This window comes from Schistocerca serialis, chromosome 1, assembly GCF_023864345.2.
Source record: "Schistocerca serialis cubense isolate TAMUIC-IGC-003099 chromosome 1, iqSchSeri2.2, whole genome shotgun sequence".
Classification (NCBI taxonomy): Eukaryota; Metazoa; Arthropoda; class Insecta; order Orthoptera; family Acrididae; genus Schistocerca; species Schistocerca serialis.
Genome location: NC_064638.1, coordinates 514,692,960 through 514,717,804, shown reverse-complemented (window position 1 = coordinate 514,717,804; position 24,845 = coordinate 514,692,960). Strand labels below are relative to the sequence as shown.

The window sequence follows — 24,845 nt, the reverse complement described above, 5'->3', positions numbered from 1 at the left end:
CGGGCCGTATGGTGGGTGATCAAACACTTCCCGCCGAAAGCGCTGTAGAAGCATCTTTGTTTCACTTGCTCTGTGGAGCCGAGGCATTGTAACGGATAAGGACTTTGACTGATGACAATATTCCTCTTCTCTTGTTATAAATTGCCCTTCGTAGACGTTGAAGAGCCACGCTGTATTTCGCTGCGGTAATGGTCGTGCCACGTCCCCTGCATTCCACCAACAGAACTCCCTTCTTTGGTTTATTCGGGGAATGAGATTGCCCATTGTTTCTTCATTTTCTAAATGAACCGATGTCTCGTCACCTGCGACAGCTACGTTAAAAAAACTCTTCTCCTTCATTATGGTAGCGATGGAGCAACGCTAAGGCAGCGACCATTAGGTGTGTTTCGTGATCATAACACTGCATCTTGGGAACCTATCTCGTACAGAATTTGCGGTAATGAGGTCTTTCACTCACGATGTCATAGACAGCAGACCTTGAAATTTCGAGAAAGAAATGATTCAACACAGAAATTGTGAACCAACAATTTTCTCGAACCGCCTGATTCACCCACTGAACAAGATAATCGGTTAACACACGCTTCCTTTCGTGACGGCCTGCATCATGAACATCTGTACGTCCTGCTTCAAAGTTCCGGCTCAGTTGCTGCACCTTGCTGTCAGTCGTGAAAGCTTCACCATACACATTACCCACTCGTCCATGAATTTCGGCTGCATTTGACCAATCATCATAACGAAATTTAATGACAGAAGGCAATTCAGCCTTGGCGCGGGACTATTTTGCTCTAGGCATGTTTATGTGCTCACTGCGCGCTCAGGGCTGACAATTGTGACATGACGCCATCGTTGTGCATACTTCAGACACTGCACCACACATCTGCGTAAAGCTTCGTCGGATTTTCGTAACAAATCGAACTTTGAAAAAATAATAGCTCTCGTAGAAGCGAAGACTTGTTGTGACTGTTTTCATTTATTTTTTATAAGAACTGGTCTTTTATTCCTTACCTTGGTTGTGTCTGTGTTGTAATGTGAACCTGAACAATGAGAGTGATGTGCTTACGTAAACGCTATTTCATGGAAAGAGTCGCTAGGTTCATCAGCAACTGTGTAACTGGTTTGCAATTATCTTTTACCAAGAATAATTGCAAACTTGTAACTGCAAATTAAATAAGCTATCCTTCGAAATTCTGTATTTTACAGTGCAATGAACAGTGCTAAAATGCGTGACATCACAGTACGTGTCTTGCAATTCTAATACACGAAACAAACGGATTAAGAATTCTGCTTAAAATTACAAGCTGAACTTTGAAAGAACAACTGCCCAAAATGCTTCCATTAAAATGCCCTGTAAATTTACGCAAACAAAGTGACTAAATAAAATTCCAGACATTAAATGATACTCATCCGAATGTATCAGTGCGCTGTAGGCGTAAGAATGTCTGCATAAGAAATGCAATCTGAAACGAACTTCACCTAAACTGACTCTGAAGATAATTTTGAAAAGCAACGCTTGAAATTGAATAATCTTACTCTGTCTCAACTGTGACGTTAAATTGGCCCTAACAAATTTGATGACTCATCTTGTGGCAATGAAAATTCGGTATTGCTCGGAAGTGGGGAATATTGAAATACAGCACCGTAGTTAAAGAGAAACCTTCCTGATTGCAGCGTAAGGAGGAGCAGCTGCACCATGCACATAATGCATCCTTTACATTGAATGACTGCGTTCCGCTCAGTGCAATGTGGCAAACAAAATTCTCGTGAGGAGACGGCGACAGAAACTGAATTTACTGAAAGATATAGAAGAGACTAGGATTCAAAAATTATATTGCATACCATGGAACTCATTCAATAATTATTATAAGAATCTTTACAAATATTCATTTTCATTTTAAAATAATTACTCTGCCATATAATACGTTAATGAAGGGGTAGGCTTGAGGTGAAAGTACAGGGTGGAGCAAATAAGTGGCCCGGCGAACTGAGTTCAAAGGTATAAAGAAACAAAACAGAGGACTGAAAATACAGTACATACCTGACTATAGGAGATGTTGAAAATAACCATAAATCATGTCTTCGCAGTTTTGGGTCCCGGTCAGCAAGTTGCTGAAGGCTGATCGAAGCTGGAGGGCTGGAATTACTGCAGTGTCATCCGAAATGTTCTGCTGTAGTTCTTGAAGACTGTGAGGGCCGTTGCTGTACACCTTGAGGGCTCTCCACACAAGGTAATAGCACACAGTCAGATCAGATGATCTTGGTGGCCAACTAGAGTCTGGACCAGACTCACCTCTGCCGACCAGCTGTACGGGCTGTTGTTCCATCCTGTTGGAAGTAACTACAGGTCTTTTCCTCCACCGTAATTCTGCCACAAATTCACGTCCAGTCGTATCCACTCGTCTGGGCCATTTTTATTTGCGTCACCCTGTATAGCTCTGAGTACAGGCCAAAGAAAGCAGATAATTTGGCTTAACCTCGTCTCGACAGTCGAACTAACTGAGCTGAACCAATAAAGCAAGCATGCTAAAAGTTTGCCAATTTCAAACTCGTGATAAATTACGCACGAGCAACAAATGCGACGACAATATTATCTGATTAATTCCACACTTTTCAATTCAATCTTTACGAAATCCTCTGCGTTTGCATCTCTGCATCCTGCTAGTTATTTCCAGACCGCTCAGCAGCGTGGCCAAAATCCGACTCTCTCCCTTACTTCTCACTCAGTGCTACATTGCCGACGACAGTATTACGTACAACCAAAGATAGCATTGCTTGTATTCAGAACCTCTGTGGTGTAACATAATGTCTACTGGAGACTTCTATTTGAAAAATATCCAGTGTACAAATCTGATGTATGACACATTAAACAGAAAGGAAACTCACATCACTTTAATCGAAAACCAACAAAAGCTACAAACCTTACACTGTAACCAGAGTGGCATTGTATTGAGTGCACACTGTTGTCTGGTGACTCATATTGAGAAGAGGTGCTGCAGTGCCTGCATATTCTCTGTTGTGCCCCGTTTGGAATGAAGCTGTTTGCTCTTTGTTTGCAGAGGGCCGCGAGTGCGTCAACTGCGGAGCGACGTCGACCCCGCTGTGGCGGCGCGACGGCACGGGCCACTACCTGTGCAACGCCTGCGGCCTCTACTACAAGATGAACGGCCAGAACCGACCGCTCATAAAGCCCAAGAGGAGACTGGTGAGTACCATAGTACATAGCCGGCCCGCGCTTCCTCCAGCGCAACTCTTTCCGCGCCTACCTGTGGTCCCGCCACCACCGCAGTAGTTGACAACTAAGCACGCGGGTCAAAAATTACTCAGCCCCAGGAGACGTCACTCCAATACCGTGTAACACCACTTCTTCCCTAATAATTCCCAAAATTCGGTGAGGGAGTTGTCTTCAGGTATTGTCGTGCCCCGAGAGAGAGGAAGGGGGGCACTAGCGGATGACAGGGGCCTTACCTCGATTGAAGCAATCGATGACCAGGGATATAGAACTCGATACGGTTCTCGAGGAAGCCCAGGGTAAATGAAAGTCATAATAATGTAATAACTGGAGAAGTCTATTGCCGGCGACTGTCGACTGACGGCCTCCTCTACCTCGGTGGTTCCTATCATGAACTGTGACCGCGCAGCACTTCCAGTCAGCTACCCGCAAATCTGCGCCTATCTCCTTCGTGATGGCACTATGCCTGTATCTTTAACTAGTAAGTTCGCAGCCTGGCGACGAGTGACACAGGTGTAGCGTCAAAGACGACTGCCGTACTGTCCTTTAACCCTTTCAGACCCGAAATTTTTCTTGAGAAAGGAAAACTTTTCTTTATGTTGTCATGCTCTAATGTGCTTTTATTATAATTTCAGATGCAAGATTTATACAAAAAATATACTTTGTACTTTTGGATTCCTTCTATGCACTAAAATAAATAATTTTGAGGTATTCACTGTTGTAATAAATAAACTGATAATTAAATAATTACCACACGTTGTAATAATAATAATAATAATAATAATAATAATAATAATAATAATAATAATAATACAATTTATGAGTTGGAATACAACTAACCAAGCATTTCTGTCTATTCTGGCAGTCACAAGCTGCTGTGCACTGCTGTATTGACTTGTTGATATTTTTATAGTGAAGCCCAACAGTTGGTAGCACTTCTACATAACAAAAGGATTGAATGTCCATAAATGTGTACATGAGGTTTCCACTGGGGAAAAATATTTCTGTGCCAACTAAGAGAGTAAAATTTATTGCAAACAATTGTAGCCAGTGGGCCTGAAAGGTCTAACTTGGTGGCGGGTGCCACCTCTAATGCTCGTCATTCGTGTGTTATGCCGTACTAGGGGTGCCCTGGAAAACTGAGTTTGACGTACAGGGATCCCCTGCTTGAACCTTACCATATTTGGGCGTATTCTGGGGCACAGCTTCCATCGTCCGGCCACACACTCTCTGCCAGGCACTTAAATGTGATTTGCAGAGTATCGATTTAGATGTAGAGTGTATCGGGATAGTGGGGATAGTGGTGACGCACTCGACGAACACTGGCCTTCTCGTGTGTGCATAGCCTGCCTGTCTGCGCAACGCGAGAATGACGCTACTTAAGCACACAAATACGGAGTGCTTCCTCTGCTTTTTGAAAACAGCTTTTCTTTACTACTTGGAATTCATGCTTGCGTTTGATACCTGTTTCATCTCTCGGTATCGTTTCTCGCGATAGTATGCCCTATGCCCCCTCAATACTGCAGCAATTGACTGATGATTACATCGCATAGAGCTACTAAATTAGGGGGTGTTGACAGGTACATTTCACACGTTGCTCCATATTGTCCCAGCATATAAATACGGGATTAAGGTCGCGTTATTTACAGCGCCAGCAGAGATGCGATGGCATGCGGAGTATTCGACACGCATTGGAACGTGTGTGTGACGCACTGGTAACACACCTGTTCTCATCTCCGATGGTTCGAATGTCTGTAGCATAGTCATCATGAATATGTAAAAGAAAGGACAACCTTGGCCATTGATAATGTTTAAATTTACATCCTGACTCACGTTGGCGGTATGGAATGGTACGACACGTCACAAAAATATCATAGAAATACCTCCTTCGCAAACTGTACCATTCACGCACTGTGCTCTAAACGCTTCATTGTGCCGTCGATCCACTTGATGACTAGCATCATTTGGAAAGAGGCAAAATCGCGAGTCCATAAATGTGTACATGAGGTTTCCAGTGGGGAAATATATTTCTGTGCCAACTAGGAGACAGTAAAAGTTAATGTAAATAATTGTAGTCAGTGGGTCTGAAAGGTCTAACTTGGTGGCGGGTGCCATGACAGAAATGACCGAGATAGAGGAGGCTGTTAGTCAGCAGTGCCGACAGTAGACTTCTCCTTATGAGGTTATTATGACTTTCATTTACCCTGGGCTTCTTTGAGAACTGCACCGAGTTCAGTATGTAGGCGAGTCGCAGTTGGAATTCTATAAGCTGCCCACGCTATCGTCTCTCATCGATTGCGTCATGTACTGTCCACCTTTGGTGTTGTTTGGCCCACCGAAGACTGGCTCTTTTAGGTACTGCAAATGTCCGTGGCAGGTAGTTCCCTTTGCAGTGTTCGCTCGAAATTTGATTGAGATGGACCTACATTTTATGACTGCAGCAATTCTTGTTGGGATTAAGCTCGATTGTCGTTGACAACGCCTGACGCTAATGTCGATCTCAGTAGATGATGATCCTTTAACGACCACTGTTCTTACGCCGTGTTATATGGTTGGAAGTGGTACATCTTTCCTTTCAGACACATTGGGCAGACGACGTTGATACACCAACGAATCGGACAACTTTATTCATTCAAGGTGTGCTAATGGGTAAGTCCAAACACGATAAACCCTTTCTGCCATTGGGTCACATACGCACTTCGAACCATATTACTGTGTTCTCACCGTACCACTGAGAGGCATATACACTCTGCACTAGAGGAGATGGTTACATCAGCGCCTGGTACCAGCTGTAGGCCAGCGCTCCAAAGCGACCAGTAAGTTCTTTCAAGGGCTAATGTTCTGTCGGGTAAACCTATCGTTTTTTATCAGATTGCGTCAATAAAGGTTTCAGTTTGGAAGTGATTTATGTTAGACCCAGACTGATGAAGACGTGCCCCATATCGTGTCGTTTTTTACTTTCTCTGACGCAGAGTTCTTTATATAGCAAAATTCTTCTAGATAATTGATCGCCAGTTCAGTAGTTGTTAAAAGACGCTTTCATCAAGGTATGTCATAAACTAGTCGGTGCCGACAGAGATCTGCAGTAAGGCTGTTCGCAAACCGAAGTTTTGTTTCAGTTAGACTGCCACAAAGACACAGCAGTGCTTTACTAGACGTCGTACTATTGGAGACGTTTCGCCCTTGCTTTCCTCTAACTTTTCACCACACGTACGGTTTACAGTTTAACTTATTTTCCCCAGATCTTACCATATGTTGACACAGCCCTTGCAAAAATACCTTATTAGGCTCGGCGGTAAACACTGCATTTCTAAGCAAGCAACGCCATCTGGGCCACCACTCGACACTGTGGTAGCAGAACTAGACCAGGAAGGCGTATTCCTCCAGTTCTGTCCACGTCAGCAAATATTCTAATGAAAATTACCATCAAGATACGACCCGAGCTCAGCTCTTCCCCACTTCTGCATCTTATCGCATAACGAGTTTTGTTTGCAGTGGTCGGCGTAGGGAGAAACGTCATTGTATTAAAGCCCAAATGATACCGACAAAGTAGTTCTAACATACCATGGTGAAGGCAAACTGAAATTGTGGCCGGAACGTGTATACAACATGTCGCAGTCAAACACCCAGTCACTTTTATTGGAAGGTGTCTGTAGCTGAGACAGATGCCTAAAGTGTCATATAAATCAAGCTGAACCCATATTCTAACATTTGCTTTGAATTTGTCATAGCACTCACTGATGAACCAAAATACTAATCACATGCTGATGATATCATATGACCTTCAAGATTAACAGGTCACCAGATGCTCTGTATTCATAACACAATTTATTCTGTTTTCTCGATGGAATGATACCTAACACCTTTGGCCAAGAGATGGCGTGAATTAGGTGCTAAACAGAGGAACTCAACAAACGGCTTCTTTGTTGATTCTCTTCGATTTAAGTTTTTAAGCACTTGATAAACCACACTGCTGTAGTGCCAGAAAAAGGTCACCACCATGTTTTCTGAGGAGTGAACAAGCAGGACGTTCACAGGTTTTGAGGAATCACTTGCTTTGCAGACCATGCTTAAGCCCATACTACACTGTTCTTTGACAAATATTTTATAAAATCTAGGACGACGATCTAAATTTACAAAAGGAATCAAAAATTATCTCCATAAAATGGCAAAAATTTCATGAAACGTCGTTTATAAATGATATTTGGCAAAGATCTTTATCCAGTGTAATAAGGGCTTAAAATGTTGTGATGGCGAGATCTGCTTTTGACAGCAGTAACAATGGATCAGAGTAATGCCTCTGTTTACTCCAACACAAGCACCTGAATTTCAAAACAAACCTCCAGTTTACATCAAAAGACGGTAATTAGCAGTCACACCAAAGCATTCACGAGTTACCTAATTTTCGAATGGAAGAAACAGAGGGGTGTAAAAGTTACAGTTTGAAACAAAGACCGGAAAACGAAACTTTAATTTCTGAGCACAAGAGAAGACGACACAACCGTTGTATTTCGAGTATAGTGGATTTTATAAACTACATTCTAATTTATTTAGAAGACACACAGAATAATATCATTCATGAGTCCCACACACACGCTCAAGAAAGGACTACAAACGGTGATTTCCGATTTCAGTGGCAGCCACACTAATTGGACAACACAGATCTCAGGAACGTAAAGTATCATGCTGGTTTAAAAAGTGTGATGTGACTGTTTAGTAGCTTTAGATATCTCATGACTAAATGGTATAATGTGAGGAACTGCAGAAATGACGATACTACTTCGCGTGCGAAAACGCTCCTTTTGAGGACTTAGCACCGCGGTTGTACCACCACATATAAGGACACAGGCTGGGCAGCTCCGTCATAGCTGGCTTGTGCGACCCGCCTCGCATTGCTTATTTGTTATTCATTCACACAGGTCGCACTGTCCTGCTTTTTTTCCTCGGCGCTGATTTGCTTACTAATCTGTTTTCTCTGCGCACTAATTACGCCGCGAACGATTTGCAATCAATAAGCGCGACCTCGCTCTCCTTCGACTAGAGAACAATGAGCGTTGTCGACTAGAACATACGGGCGGCTAATATTTCGCTGGCGGAGACTGCTTAATGGGCAGTGGGCGCAGTCTGTACGAGCTTCAATCAGGAACGAGACTCACATCAGTAAACACCTGGTTTGGTACAAGCATTTGAAATACGCCTGGACAGCAGCAGCCCCGGAATCCGCGAGCAAAGGTATGAGATTAGTGATTGCGAAAGGTACTAACGTATTCAACATGAATACCGTTACGATAAAAACTGACTGCGACGGTCTGATCCTTGCCTGTTCATTCGTCAAAAGAAAAATTCTTCACTAATGGCTTGTTTTTCTATAGTGGCATACAGAAACTCTACTTCAACGAAAGTTTCAAGAAAATTATTCTCTTTATATTTTGAATTTACAACAAGTTCTCGTCTATGAATCGCTAATGTTTACGTTTCATGCAATTTTGTAACCCTCAAAAATCAAAGGTTCTCCGAATGTGATAATTACACGGAAGATTAATGTTTCAAACTCATTTACACTGAAGTAACCCTATCACACTGAAGAGCCGTTAATCCTTCCTTCCGTGACAGACTCCACCTTAAACCAAGTTTGGTACTCGGTCGGCAATATGGTTTCTCGTTTCGTCATCACCATTGTCGTCGGGATAGACATATTTGCATAACTCACCATCTTCTGTTACAAAAATTGTCGATTTTCCTTCGATGAAACTGGAAATAGCTATGTCCTTAATGATCTTTAATATTAGAAGAACCATTACAGTGAAATTTAGAGACTTTTCTTGATGTTGCGTTTGTTCAGGGTAATCGCATTTCTGGCCACATCCGTTAATATCAGCCAGACTCTAGGCTTTCACAGTAGCTATGTACTTACTTGCAGTTATTTACTACGTGTGACAGTTTTAAGTTGTGTGACAGCCTGTATAAGTCTATCGCTTAACCCACGAAATCCATAAATGGATCAGTGTAATCGCTTTACCTGCTCCCTGGAATAGGCTACGTGTTCGCAACAGTTTGTGGCCACCAGCATTGCTCCAGTGTTCCCTATTTCTTCTTTTCAACGACGTTATTAAGTTTTCGGGGAGTACCTCATTTCTGTCCTGTTGCATGTGCCTATATTTCTCCGAGCATATAATTTCATTTTCCTAACATTACAGTCTTCTCTCTTTTCTTTCAACCATGAGTATTCAACTTTTACCTTGGACTAACTTTCGCAATCCGCCATCCACACCCATTAAACTGTATGTTTTGCAGCTGCTTTCAGAAATCTATATGCAGTTCTCAGTACTAAACTGTTCCAAAACCAAAATTTCATCCCTAATCAACGTCTCGTTTTACTTCGTATTGCCAGTCGCCTACTCTGTATTTGATCAGACGTTTCTTTCTTAGATTTTTATTATTGCTACACGTTTCGAGCTGAAAATCCGCGTAACAGGCAAATATCGCAACACGAAATTTGTCCTGATAGTAATAAAGCAGTAATTGTATGATGATGTTTTCTTTTTGAGACAGGCAGGATTAATTAAAATCCAAGCAAGAAAACAACAAATTGTGACATGTAGGGGTTGTTGTAAATCACATTTATTAATTTAGCGTTACGGCCGAAATCGGACTGCATGCTTGTAATTTACTCCCCTCAATAGACAACTCTGAAGGAATCGAAGACAAATAATATTTTACATCAGATAACCACATGTACGAATATATGGGCTACTAGGGTTCAACAGATCAATACATCAATGCATCCTGAAAATAATGTTTCTCGGTGGTTTAATAAATCGTATTCCGGCGGACGACAGAAAACAAAATTTTTAAGGTGCTGACACGAATCTCTTAATTTAAATACAAGAATAGATCACACTTTACAAAATAGATATTTCAAAATTAATAAGGACGAATAGAAATGTTGTGCGGAAAACTGGTCTGTTTTCCTAGCTACCTATCCTTTTTCTTTACGTGTTTTACTCAGAAGCTCTTTAAAAAGTTCCCTATAAAGTTTCCTTTTTTTGTCTTAATGTTGCAGACCTTTCGATCCGCAGTCGCTAAAATCACTATGTTGTATTATTAATATTTTTCCATGCTTTTCGCATGAATTAATAATAAAGCATCTTCAACAGAAATTTGTGTTGGTCTTACTGTGTACTTTTACTCGAGCTTTCTTCGTTATTAGCAGTCGTCGAGAATTACACAAAATGAGTACATTTTCTCAAAACGTTTTGTTCTTAACCTTTATGCTGATAGATGTCTAATGTTTACGCTGAAATCATATTCGTGGCATAATTACGAGGTGAAAAGTAGTGTATACTATTTATGGCTTGCGGCAACGAATGTCCGTAGAATTTAAAGTACAACTGTAGTTACTTGGGCAGTAAACCAAGCACTCACATAGTGCAAGAACAATACGCTTTGCCACAGGAAACGATTTTACAAACTTTGAACGACATTTTTGCTTATGAAATGGAGGAATAACTTGAATGGCAAAATGTGAATTGTGTTCATTCAGTTGCATATAGATGCCCGCTCAAAACCGTGAGTATGGAACCCCCTTTTATGCTTGTGGCTTCCGACATTTGCAATGTATGACACCCATCTACGTATTCTGCGGCGAGGGTGGCACAGCTCTCTCTCCATCGAATGGGAGCCCGCGAAATGAAGCCGTCGCTCCGGCTGACGTCAGTGGCAGACCGGCCGCGGGCTAAAACGGGTTTTTGGCACAAAAGATGCGAGCGGTCGCCATGTTGGCGCGCTGTGCCCGCAGCGCGTGCGCGGACGGCTGGCGGCAGTTTGGCGCGGCCCGCAGCCCCCGGGGCAGAGTTGCGTCTTTTTGTCGCGTGATTGTTATCGCCGCCGCGAGTGGAGCGGCAATAATAACAAAAGCCGAGCGCCGCGCTCTGCAGCGGCAGTGGCAGCGCGGATACGCGGCGCGGAGAGGGGCGCGGCGGGACTTCCCCGGAGCACGGTATCTGCGCGTTCCATCTTCAAAAGTAGGTTTTAAAAAATTCAACTCAGGGAGCAGATGGGGACCATGGGCGGTTCCGAGGGGGGGAAAGGGTCGCCGCAGGGGGAGTGAGTAAGTGAGAGAGAGAGAGAGAGAGAGAGAGAGAGAGAGAGAGAGAGATTCTGCTATTGTCAGGGAGAAGGACTCCTCCCTTTTGGTACGTGTTCTTTCTCCGCCTTTATTTTTTAAGGGAAAAAGAGGGAATGAATGAGAGTAAGATGGGTAGAGGAGGGATGGAGAGGGGGCAGCGCCCCTGGTGTGGCCGTGCTGTGTACGGGTCATTGTGTGCGGGCACAGGACCCTGTTGGTCCCCCCCTAACCAGCCCCACGGACATGCAACTTCCTTTTCACTCGCTATGCAGAGGGGAAAAGGCTACAGTAACTTAAAGCTTTTCAAATTGTGTATAGCAATGAGGGAGATAAGAGGTGGATGGCACTGCACTCCCCTTCCACCCCTAGTCTCTCTCTCTCTCTCTCTCTCTCTCTCTCTCTCTCTCTCTCTCTCTCTCTCTCTCTCTCTCTCTCTTCCCCCCCCCCCCCTACCTCACGTTCCGACCTCTACCAGTCGCCCCCCCCCCCCCCCACCAGTCATCCCTACGTCTCTGCCTGACCTGAAAAGAATAGAAGGACCAAAATGCCCTTTTGATAGCACACAATGCATAATAGCTTAGGGAATGAATATGTTAGGGGCGTGCTGTGGTTTTATTTCTGTGGCGCCGTGTTTGTACGTGTGTAAGCATGTAACGTCGTCTCTGTGTGTGTGTGTGTGCATGTGTGTGTGTGTGTGTCTGTGTGTGTGTGTGTGTGTGTGTGCGCGCGCGCCGGACACGCCCGCCCAGCACCGTTCTTCGTTCCACCAATCGCGACCAAAGGGATTGTTGTTGGTGTGCGGTGCTGAATGGTGGCCCCGTCTCTCTTCCCTCCTCTGCCCCCCCCCCCCCCCCCTTCACCCAACTCACCGGTGACGAGTCCCATGGGGTGCACATGGAGCTGGCAGGGGTCCATTATGGTAGCCGGCCGACTGGTGGGTAATTAGCCTAATGCCGCGCCGGGCCGTGATGAGATGAGATGGCGCGACTAGACGCTCTGAATGGCGCGGGCCCGCGTGACTGCTACAAACGCCGCCCGTCACTCCACAGGCGTCCGGGGCGACGCGAGGTGAAGTAGCGGCGCGCCGTGCAGCTGTCACCAGTGTGTACGCTTGCGCACTGGCGCCAGTGCCTACCCTCACCACATCCGTAATCCTCTTTCTTTCGGTCGGTTCTGAAGGAGCAGTATTCAAATCCCCGTCCAGATACTCCATTTAATGATCTTTCGGGATTTCAACCGGATGACTCGACAATCTTGACACGATATTTCATTTGACAACCATTCAGTCATTTTCCAGTAATGATTCACACTGTAAACTGTTGTTGCAAGCTGCAATCCTTTCTACAAAAATTGGCACGGTGGCGCATGTGCCTAGGCTACCGCTTCACGACCTGCCTCTATCGAGTTCAGCGCCGTCCGTCATATATAGAAATGTAGTATTTCTGCACGCACTTCGCCCAGCGGCGGGCCCACGGAATTAAAATTCGTAGATCAAATTAATAAAACTAATTGTTCGTTGACTTGTCATTAGGCATGAAGTTTTGTCTGTCTGAAGATACGATGCGACTTCGAAAACCAAGTTCCACATCATTATGGCAGGCCAAATAACCTTTATTGAATGCTCTACTGCACTTGCAAGTGACAGAAATACGTGACACTGCTTTTCAAGGAGCGAAAGGCTATTTACAATTTGTACAGAAAGCAGATGGCAGTTATAAGAGTTGGGGGGTATGAAAGGGAAGCAGTGGTTGGGAAGGGAGTGAGACAGGGTTGTAGCCTATTCCCGATGTTATTCAATCTGTATATTGAGCAAGCAATAAAGGAAACCAAAGAAAAGTCCGCAGTAGGTATTAAAATCCATGGAGAAGAAATAAAAACTTTGACGTTCACTGATGACATTGTAATTCTGTCAGAGACAGCAAAGGACCCGGAAGAGCAGTTGAACGGAATGGACAGTGTCTTGAAAGGAGGGTATAAGACGAACATCAACGAAAGCAAAATGAGGATAATGGAATGTAGTCGAGTTAAGTCGGGTGATGCTGAGGGAATTAGATTAGGAAATGAGACACTTAAAGTAGTAAAGGAGTTTTGCTATTTGGGGAGCAAAATAACTGATGATGGTCGAAGTAGAGAGGATATAAAATATAGACTGGCAATGGTAAGGAAAGCGTTTCTGAAGAAGAAAAATTTGTTAACATCCAGTATAGATTTAAATGTCAGGAAGTCGTTTCTTAAAGTATTTGTATGGAGTGTAGCCATGTATGGAAGTGAAACATGGACGATAAATAGTTGGGACAAGAAGAGAATAGAAGCTTTCGAATGCGGTGCTACAGAAGAATGCTGAAGATTAGACGGGTAGATCACATAACTAATGAGGAGATATTGAATAGAATTGGGGAGAAGAGGCGTTTGTGGCACAATTTGACTGGAAGAAGCGATCGGTTGGTAGGATATGTTCTGAGGCATCAAGGGATCATCAATTTAGTATTGGAGGGCAGCGTGGAGGGTAAAAATTGTAGAGGGACACCAAGAGATGAACACACTAAGCAGATTCAGAAGGATGTAGGCTGCAGTAGGTACTGGGAGATGAAGAAACTTGCACAGGATAGAGTAGCATGGAGAGCTGCATCAAACCAGTCTCTGGACTGAAGACCAAAACAACAACTTTTCAACATAGTAACTGTAAAGAACGGGTGGAACGTTCTGCCGAGCATTCAGTTCCTCGCCGATACAAATCCACTCCCTGTTACGGAGCCGTCCGAGAACATCTGTGTGAAACTCATCGTCGTAAAATTTCCGATTGCTGCGAATCAGTTCCTCGATTACCTGAACACCGTCGTCTGTGGGCGATAGCTCTCCTTCCAGACCAGCATCACCCCCATCTGTACAGTACACATCAAAATGTTGGCCTCGTTTCACGCGACACCACATTTGTTGCGAATAAAACACAGTGTACAGTACCCAGCCACGGTTGACCTGCCGCGCTGCGAGAGACGAACGTGGCGATCATGTTCCACACACCTTTCCTGTATTGTGCATATGGACTGGCCAATGTAACCTTTGCCATACTGACATAGCATTTTGTACATTCCAGTCGCTATAAACTCAGATCATGCTTTACCGAACTGACGAGCCCACGGATGTTTCTAGGTTGCCAGAAGATGGTTTCCTTAAGGATTCTGCCTAATTTAGACGAAATCTTGGCCAGATATGGACGGAACTCCACGCACGCGAACGGCTCATTCTCTTCCGTATCTTGTGAGTGGTCACGTTTACCATTCGTTAAAGCTGTGCTAATTTGATGTTAGAATATCCACAGCCTTGAAACACAGACTAAAGGCGTTCCACCTCCTTTGCAAGAATGTCTCTATCAGACAAAACGTGTGCTCCGTGCATAGACGTTCGAAGGACACCTGTAGTTCTTCAAGTATGGTGGCAGCTAGACGCCTGCAAATATACGTCCGTAATTGTGGACTTACAGTAGACGGAATGCACCAGTGATCATCAGTTTTCCGACTGAATAACAAGTCTAGAAACTACCATCGTAAATTAGATATTCTCGTGGATTGCATCTATAAGTTTTAGAAAGAGGGATGGTTCCCCTTCTTCTTGCAACCACACAATAAAGGAATCGTATCTGGATTTACTTCTTTCTCTTTAAGAGAATATCATATGGTTATTTCTACAGGAAACGTATTTTCTTGCACCACTTGCGATAGTTCTCGCTCTCCAGTTACTTCCATTGGGATGAACCGTTAAATTTCAGTCTTTCTTCCGATGGCACGCGAAACGGCATGCTGGTTTTGCCACTGGAACAGCAGCGGGATTCAGTTCGTCGTCCAGCCCTTCTGACTGAAGTTTTAATGCTTGTCTATTGCTGACGAACGTCGGGATAGTTCCTTCAACAAATCCAGATTTGTTGAATTGAGCAAGTGCTCTTTGATGATCTACAGGTCGACGACGGATTTAACCCTGACCTTCCTACCTATCAAACGATGTAGCCTGAGGTGCCAAATATTTCCCCCATTTCCTCAGCAAAACGCTGTAAAGGATATAATTTTCACGTTTACAATGATTCTTTCGTGAACCGAGAGATTAATCTGAACGCTAAAACTGCAAAACTGTTTCATTTGAACATCATCTTTATAGAGAAATAGTTACTACACCGTCCCTCGTGAAAAACAAGACAGTAACGAATGTAATGGCGTAATATCCGAATCACGTGTCGACTTTGAATTTCAAAAGCGTGGTACGTTAGGTATGATTGCAAACGAATATTTTGATACAAAGACCTTTTATACATTGCACCCTTGCCGACAAACATAGTCGAACACCGAAAATTTAACACGGCGACTGGTTGGCTCTGAGCACTATGGGACTCAACTGCTGAGGTCATTAGTCCCCTAGAACTTAGAACTAGTTAAACCTAACTAACCTAAGGACATCACAAACATCCATGCCCGAGGCAGGATTCGAACCTGCGACCGTAGCGGTCTTGCGGTTCCAGACTGCAGCGCCTTTAACCGCACGGCCACTTCGGCCGGCAACACGGCGACTGGTGCAGATATTCAGTGACGTTAGAACCGTCTTGTATCTAACAATGGTTTCGCAAAACGGATTTTCGCCAAGAAGGTGACAACTGTCCACCGCTCACGTAATTACGGTGAAAGCGCGTCTAAAATACCTCGAGGACTGGAATCGATTCTCGTTTGGACTGTACTTACAGCTGAAAGGAAATCGTAGTCATATATTCGTTTTAGCGGATATGCCGACAAAGTGATTTGACGAGAGCATTGCATCGAAGTGGTGGACTAAATCTATGGCATACGTGAAACTTACGATCAGCAACTGCTAACACTTACGAGCTGCAGTTCACAACATTTTTGTCTCAGATGGTTGTTTACCGTCGATAAAGAGAGTGATGTGATTCAACGATGTATGCATAAATCACTCTCTCTCTCTCTGTCCTTCTCCTTCCCCTTCTTCTTCTTCTTCCTCTTCCTTCTCCTTCTTCCCCCCCCCTCTCTCTGTATGTGTGTGTGTGTGTGTATGTGTGTGTGTGTGTGTGTGTGTGTGTGTGTGCTTGTGTGCTTGTGTGTTTGTTGGTTCTTTCTTCCTGTTTTAAGGTTGACACATGCGCAAATAACTGCCCTGGGACTCGCTTACAGTGGTGTACATCCACTAATAAAACCCTTTTAATCGCTGCGTAAATTTGCTCGGATAGTTTGCTCGTGGCGCTTTGCGACCTGTGCACCTCTGTGAAATCAAGTGGACTCTTTATTGCTCCAATAACGGAAGACAGATTGGTAGCCACTACTAAAGTACGCAGGAGGCCGCAAGTCTCTGCCCCTGCTGCTGCTGCCGCGACAGGGTTCGCCGGCTAATGAAGCGCGGACTGCGGCTCCTTAACGAAGCGGCCGCGGCCTCCTGTTAATGCTGCGGGCACAGGCCGTGTTTGTTTTGTGGCAGCTAGCGTCATTAATCAAGCGATAACGCCGCATTAATAACTCGTCGAATGACAGTACCTGTTGTTCTGGCCCGGCCTATCTGTTGCTGCCGTTCGTTATTAATAGTGCCTCCCCCGGCGCACCGTTGCTTCTCATTCGCCCCACCGTTTTCCCAGATCGCTGCGGTACTCCACCGTGTCCCGTGTCCCGTGTCCCTCCACTCCGCCTGCTCCATTCTTCGGATTCCTTTGAAGAGCTCCCTGAGGGATAGAGATCGGTCCGGGTTCGAATTCCGGTCTGGCACGCATTTTCAACTTTCCCCCTTCACTTAAATCAGTACCACTGGCAACTAACGTCATTAATAACTTTGTGTCCTGATTCTTATTTTACTCGATCTGACCCAGTGGACTGCAGACAGCTACACACCCCCTTTTCCATTCCGTTCTGTTTCCAGCTTTCTGCCGCCGATCACATTCTGTGTCTATCTGCAACAATTCCTCGTGGATTTCGTTCTCCACTTCTGCCCTAGTCCTCTTACTGGTTCCTCCGTGGGGAGTAAAACCATGGATTTCAAAGACAATCGATGTTTGTACATCCAAGCAATACGACCTGCCCATGCAAGCCGTTTGGCTCTCATAAATTCTACAATGCCGGATCCTCCGTTCCCCAATTATCTGATCTTTTGGTGGGGTATAGGGAGAAATGTGTCAAGGAAAACATTTGTCGCTCAAAAACGAGAAGTCCTTTTCCTGAACATTCCACATGGCCCTACAGGTTGGGTCTGTGTTTTGTACAGTTTGAATATGAAATATCTTGACAGACTACTGTGTCTATAGTACTTTGTACGACCAGTTTCCGACTTATAACCGCGCTTAGATTTCTGCCTCGCGTCCGTTCCCAGATACTCAAAAAGATGAATTCTCTTGTAGTGTAGTACCGGGTTCCCACAACTAGAAAGTGGACTGGATCTCTTGAACAGCCATGTAACCTGTTCATTATAAGATAGTCTGTCGCCGATTCATTCCCCAGGAAACCGATCTTGATCGCCGCAGCTTTTACGCTTTCGCTCGTCCGCATCAGATCTTAGATCCGGAAGTTATTCAACTATCTAGGATTATGTCAGACACAGAGATATTAAGGAAGAAGACGGTTTAAAGCGCCACCGGTGACGAGGGCGTTAGAGAACTAGCTAGGGTTGGTGAAGTATGTGTAAAGAAATGGACTGTGTCGTTATCGAAAGGAACCATCTCCAAGTTTAAGTGTCTTCGCGAAACCACAGAAAAACTATGCCTGGACAAGGATATGAATCACTAGACCACTGTTACCTCTTTCGATAAGAGATAAAGAAAGACCGAGGTGAAGAGCTTATTAAAGATGTTGGATGATATTAGAAAACATGCAGTAACGACATATATGTGTGTGCCTGAGGAGTGACATTCGACCAGAATATAACGACAGCATAACAAAAAAATCAAATTATCAGTGTCTTGACTGTTTGCAGAGTAGGAAGTAGTCTGTATCATGCTTTGCTAAGTAAGTATTTGGGCGTCCTCATGCAAACGTACTAAAACATTTTGTTCATGTTTGTTAGCCTTCATCTTCTCCTCTCTACAAGTTTATACAACTAAAGCTTGAAATTTAGCATCCGATCAATTGTATAAAGAAGAACAGAGGGTTGGCATTAAAGTCTTCGAAGCCGAAGGTTCACACCTGAGGTTATCCATCTTTCTGACGACTGGGTGGCAATGAATTAATTGCACCCGTGTTCAGAGAACCTACTGAAAATTCACTTGAAGTTTTATACAAAATCCCTGAGTGATTCAAATCGAAGTAGTGGGATGGGATACTGAGACCACTGGTATTTTTTTCTGATTGTCGCTTTGGGTACGATAAGTTCCACGTCCACCAAATGGCTCGTTATCTTCGGGCGAATAAAAAGTTCAGTATATTTCGCAGTAGGTTTTGAAGTGCAGAAGAACACTCTGCTGTTTGCAACGACAAGTCAACGATGTCAAAATGATCACTGGCTGATTGAAAAGACAGGAACACCGTATAGAAGTTCTAGAAATGAAAATAATGCACGCTGATCAGCCAGAACATTATGGCCACCGAACTCACATCGATATAAACCTGTCTAGGTAACAGCAGCGTCGCTTGGAGAGGACAGACCGCTAGTCAGATACACGCATTGTGCGTGTAGTATCAGTGAGCGTGCTATTCGTGTGTAGAATGAGGAAGACGTGCGATCTATCTGAGTTTGACTGAGAGCAGATTGTCATGGCCCGGAGGCTCGGTACGAACATTTCGGAAACTGCACAACTTGCCGGATGTTCAAGGAGTGCTGTGGTGGTTATCTTCAACATGTGGCGAAACCAGTGCGAAACGACGTCAAGACGTCGTGGGGTTGGGTGGCCACCTCTCATTCCAGATGTCGGACATCGTAGGCTGTGCAGGCTGGTAAAACAGGACAGGCGGCGAACTGTGGCGAAACTAACATCAAACTTCGATGCTGGGGAGAGTACAAGTGTGCCTGAACACACAGTGCACCGAACGCCCCTAAAGACGGGCTACCGGATCCGACGACTCACGCATGTGCCAATGTTAACTACACGGCATCGGCGACTGCGACTGAAATGAGTAGTTGACTTTTGGCACTGAACATAGGCGCAGTAGCAGAGCGTTACATGGTTCCATGAATTTCTACACCTTTCACATTGTGCCGAATGGAGGGCGTGAATCCGTCGTCTTCCAGGGGAACAGCTCTTCGATACCTGTACTGTGGGACGGAGACAAACTGGTGGCAGCTCCATTATGCTCTGGGGAAAATTCACCTGGGCCTCCATGGGTCCAGTGGAGCTCGTACAACGCACCATGACGACCAAAGAATATCGTACATTGGTTGCAGACCACGTACATCCCTTCATGATGATCATGTCTCCCGACGGCAGTAGCATATGTCAACAAGATAATGCACTGGTGTGATGGAGTGGTTCGAGGAACACTGTGGGGTGTTCCAGTTGATGTGATGGTCTTCTAGCACGCTAGATCTGAACCCGATCGAACACATACGGGACGTGATTGAACGCCGTGTCAGAGCTCATCAATCCCCGTCCCCGGAATTTACAGGAATTAGAGGGGATCCAACTCCCTCCTACCAAGACCCTATTGCTTCCGTGCCACGACACATCGCCGCTGTTATACGTGCCAAATTTGGACATACCAGCTATTAGGTAGGTGGTCACAATGCTCTGGCTGATCTGGATATAATATTCTTTTAATAGAAGCTTTTTCTTCGTCCTTTCCTTAAGAAAACACATTGAACCACGGCTACTATGCATTAAGACTACCAGCCTTCGTGGACGAGATCTTTAACGCACGCTTACGTGTTGGTTTCCAGATACAGAAATTAGAAGTAAAGGAAAACAATTTCGTTACCAGTCTTTGACCAGGAGTAGTGGAAGGCCATTTCTTAATCATGAGACCCGCGCCAATGTACTTAGTTAAATTCCATACATCCGCACTACCTCGAGTAGTGAGGCATGCATGTGACGGTTGACGGTGATCCGTGTGAATCGTGTCCAGTCTCTCTCTTAACTAACAATGAAAAAACTCCACACACACACACACACACACACACACACACTCACACTCACACACAGTGGTCACAGATTCACAGGCAATGACACGTCCGTATAGTGTCTCACACCTGACCCGTTGGACACTGAAATCATCGAAATGACTTCCAGCAGAAAGATTTACTTCAGCCAAAATAGCCAATTAGAAATTACTGAAATACTGTGTGTCTCAAAGGACGGCGGTTGCAAAGGAAGAACCAGAAAAGATGTCAGCCGTCGGCAAGTCGGCAGCAGGAAAACAATTGCCCCTGGCGACCGGCAGTGGGCTATCTAGACAGGGCTCTAATTACGCACGCGGCGATCATTTTCGCTTTTTTCGCTCCCTTCCGCTGGCGGAGACGGTGGCGACGTCCGTAATGAAGGCAGTAACGGCGCCGCCCCGGGCCACAATTTCCTTTGTCTCGGCGACGCCGTGCTCTCGCCCTCCCGAAGGAGGATTGCGAGGCCAAAATGGCGGAGCGGAGGGTGGAGGAGAGGAGAAGCCGGCGGTAACGCATGCGCAGAAGGCGCGACTTGTCAGCAAATCAATCGCGCCGCGCCGTCTTCTCGCGTCGCGACGCTTGGCGTCTCCCTCTTATTGGAGGGAAGATATCTGCCAGGCGTACTGCCGCTGGGCACTGGATGTGCAGTATTCTGTCTCCTCAACTACTACACGAGCTCTTGTTTCTTTTTCGGAGCCGCTCTCTACAGTACAAAATGGTCTCTAGCCTCTACATATTGTCCGAATATACCGTGTACTTTAAAGTATTTTTCCCATAATTAAAACTTTCATTACGAGATTCACTGTCACAAACAAGCAGATTACTCAATCAGCTTCTTCTTCTTCTTCGTCTTCTTCTTTTTCTTTTTCTCCTTCAGTCTCAACATCTACTTCATCTCCGTGTACACTCCGCAAGTCACTGTCGAGTGCATGGTGGAGAGTATATCGCACTAATATCACCCATCGTCTTTCTTATTTCATTCGTATATTGAGGGAGGGAAAAATTACGGTCTATACGCCTCTGTGCACCTCCGTATCTCTCTTATTTATTCTCATGATTCCTAAGTTAAATACATAATACAGTTGGTTCAGTACAATGGTCACAGAGATTTCTTCAAATACCAGCTTTCACGAAAAATGAGTCAAATTTCGTCTATGGTTACCATTTAATTTCTCTGACTAATTTCTGTTAGACTTTCACATAGACTATAAGACCTGTTACGACCCTCGTAGAGCATCTCTGAAATCGTTCGGTGTCTGTTGTCATGCGTCCTCGATGAGGACTAAAAACGCCGGCCGGTGTGGCCGTGCGGTTCTAGGCGCTTCGGTCTGGAGCCGCGCGACCGCTACGGCCGCAGGTTCGAATCCTGCCTCGGGCATGGATGTGTGTGATGTCCTTAGGTTAGTTAGGTTTAAGTAGTTATAAGTTCAAGGGGACTGATGACCACAGATGTTAAGTCCCATAGCGCTCAGAGCAATTTGAACCATTTTTAGGACTGGAAACACTGGAACAACAACCTGAAATTGGGCGCCCTAGAGGCTTGAATACGATTTCTTCATAGATACAATGCAATTTTCTAGAATATTTCAAACAAATCAAAGTCTTACATTCGCCTTCTGTAATACTGATTTGACGCGATCGTCCTATTTCAAATCACTTCTTGGTGATACTCCTAAATGATTGCATACGACATGACGTTCTAAACTTCACCATCAGTGTAGCAGTCAGATACTCTACTATTCTTTTATTTGTTATAGGCATTGTCTTACATTTACGAATTTTTTGTCTTCACGTCATTGTACACTGTCCCATCTCTCCTCCATATATTCTTGCGTGACTTTCCTCTGACTTCTTTTGTTCGCCATTCGTTTAACGTGACGAATTGCCTTAAGTGAGGTCCTTAACAGCCTACAATTATGGTGCTCCTGAAGTTGCAATTGAGAAAATACCGTTTCCTTTCTTCTGTTCTTTTCAGTGTTGGCTAATCTCTCCCGTTCGTTTCCGTGTTGGTTAATCGTCCTCATTACGGTATATTCAGCATTCTCCGTCAGCAGCATAACGTGAAACATGTAGTCTCTTATTTTCTGTTGTTCTTAAAGTGCAATTTTCGTAGCTTTAGGCATACATGCTGCTTACGAAGTTTTCGAACAAACGTTTTCCAGTGACTATGGACGCACCTTTAGATGTCATTGTTCTCGTCTTGACAAATGATATCTGCAATTGAGTTATTCTTCCCTTAGTCTTCTGTCCCTCTGCCATTGGATGCAATGCAGCTCTCCAGATATCTCAAACTGACTACTTGAACATATTATCCCCATCTGGAGAGAAATTTTAATTTTCTCCTTCCAGTCTTCTGCAGCTTCGTTGTTTGCTACGTATCCTTACATTACATCTGTCCTCCAGAATTCCGTTCGTTCAGAAAAGCACTTTCATTGTCCTTACACGACATAACTTCCACGTAACGTAGGATTGAGTCGAGCTATTACTTTATTGACTGTTTTCTTCAGTTTTAGTTTCCCAATGTAGGCCTACTTTACACCCATATGCGACAGGACAAGGATGACAATGAACAATCACTGTCTACCAAAGAAGTAGACATTGCTCGGAAGAGATACAGGTCACCAGCCGCTACTGAGGTATATAACTCAATCCACTCACATTGGTCTCGGTCACCGAAAGGATGAAACTGTTTTTCATTCATAATGATCCTCATGCTTGTGCTCTAAGGGGTCTCGTAACATCTGAGATGCTTTTAAATACTTTTTTACATACACAATTTTTCTTAAATTGATAACACGACTAAAAGAATGCATAACTGAAATATTTTTAAAAGTTATTACTGTGTACCTGTCGTGTGCTAATTATGTGCGATATCCCTCCAAAATACAGCCGAAATAACACCGATCAGAAATAAGAATTAGACTATCCGCTGCAGGGGTGACTCGGTAATGCAGGCATCATATTGCAAATATATGCGACTAGATACCAAGTGCATCGAAAATCGTACTTCGTTGAGATTGCAACCCCAGAAAATTAACGTGTGGCTATGTAGTGTTCATTCACAGAGGAGGCGAATCACGTGTTTCCACGGATTACGAAATAGTTTCCATCATCGAACTGGTTCTATTCAGGAACTCAGAAGACAAGTGAAAGTAATGAGGTCGCACCGCCGAGGTGACCTTAAACTTTTCAAAATACCAGGGCGAGCAACGGGAGCAGCTCGTGTTCATAAATTAGTTGTGTTGTCATTGTTCTCCTTTAGTCTCTACGTTCAACATTCCTTAGGTCGTGCCTCGTAAAACTCTAAACAATTAGCTGCACCAGTCTCCTCTGCATTGGGCCCAGGAGCAGAAACTCCGACGACGGCGAGTCTGGACTGTATGGTGAGTGGCAGAGCCCTACCAAATCCAATTTCAGAACGGTTTTCTTTTTCTTAACGGTGAGCAGCTGCAGTGCTAGGTGCGGCATTACCACAGAATAGACCAATATTTTCATCCTTAATGAAGTGATGCGTCACTTCACCTCATCTTGGCTGAGGTTGATTTCATAGGAATTTTGCTGTGATTTCATATAGTGTGAATTGAGCACTGTGTTCTTTTGTGTTTTCATTTCTTTTTGATGTGCTGTACTCATAACAGGCGGAAACCAAATATGAACACAAAAACGCACTGCTTTATGCAAATCACGTGTACCCGCAGTAACATTTCTACGAATAAATGAAGCGAAGTGCGTATATCGTGAATGCAGGAAAAGAAAAAGAGGGTTCCTATAAGCCGGAGAAATCGCGAGGGCTCAATGTGAAACGTAGTTTTTTTTATACTAAAACCTGTCCTGCCAACGAGTGGAAAACGTGTCGACTTCAAAACGTATAAAAATGGAACAATAAACGTCAGCCACTATTGATAACGCTTTGTGAACAAAAGCGAAATGCGTTTGGCGTAAACTATGTGAAACTGCAGTTCGCTTAATACATAAAGAAATGCACAGACCTCGTAGCCAGTCTGACATTTACTTCGAATTTTTCTTCTTTCATGTTCCCTCGTAATGTTGAAGTATAATTCATTGCGCCCTATATGTGGAATAATATCATCAGATCAGAGGCTGTTCGTTCATATGGTACGTGAGCTGCTGATAACGTACGCAATCCGGCCCCGCGATGCGTAGCCTATACGGAGACGAAGACAGGAGTCACGCTTTGACTGACGGCTGTCGCCGCAGAGCGTCGGCTACAAGCCGCCAAGTTTCTCTCCCTGGCGTCAGCCCCTTTGTGGACTATACTAGGTCGCTGGTCATCTCGAATGACGCCGTCATCGATGTGAACGACGGCGCGTACGCTGGTAAGAGCAGTATTATGCTTTAGGAGACATACTCCTGCGCTTGCATGGGATCTGTAGTGGTATCGAAGACACTCTGCGAGCTGCGAACCAC

At 44.5% G+C, this 24,845-nt stretch overlaps 1 protein-coding gene across 1 annotated transcript in view; it reads left to right on the top strand.

The window, feature by feature from the left end:
- LOC126485041 (endothelial transcription factor GATA-2-like) overlaps positions 1 to 24,845 on the top strand; it is a gene marked incomplete at its 3' end in the record, with an annotated part of 640,253 nt that overhangs the window by 271,864 nt on the left and 343,544 nt on the right. Inside the window, exon 3 of the mRNA XM_050108680.1 lies at positions 3,054 to 3,199. Coding sequence (XP_049964637.1) covers positions 3,054 to 3,199 — 146 coding nt within the window. The remainder of the gene's footprint in view (positions 1 to 3,053; positions 3,200 to 24,845) is intronic.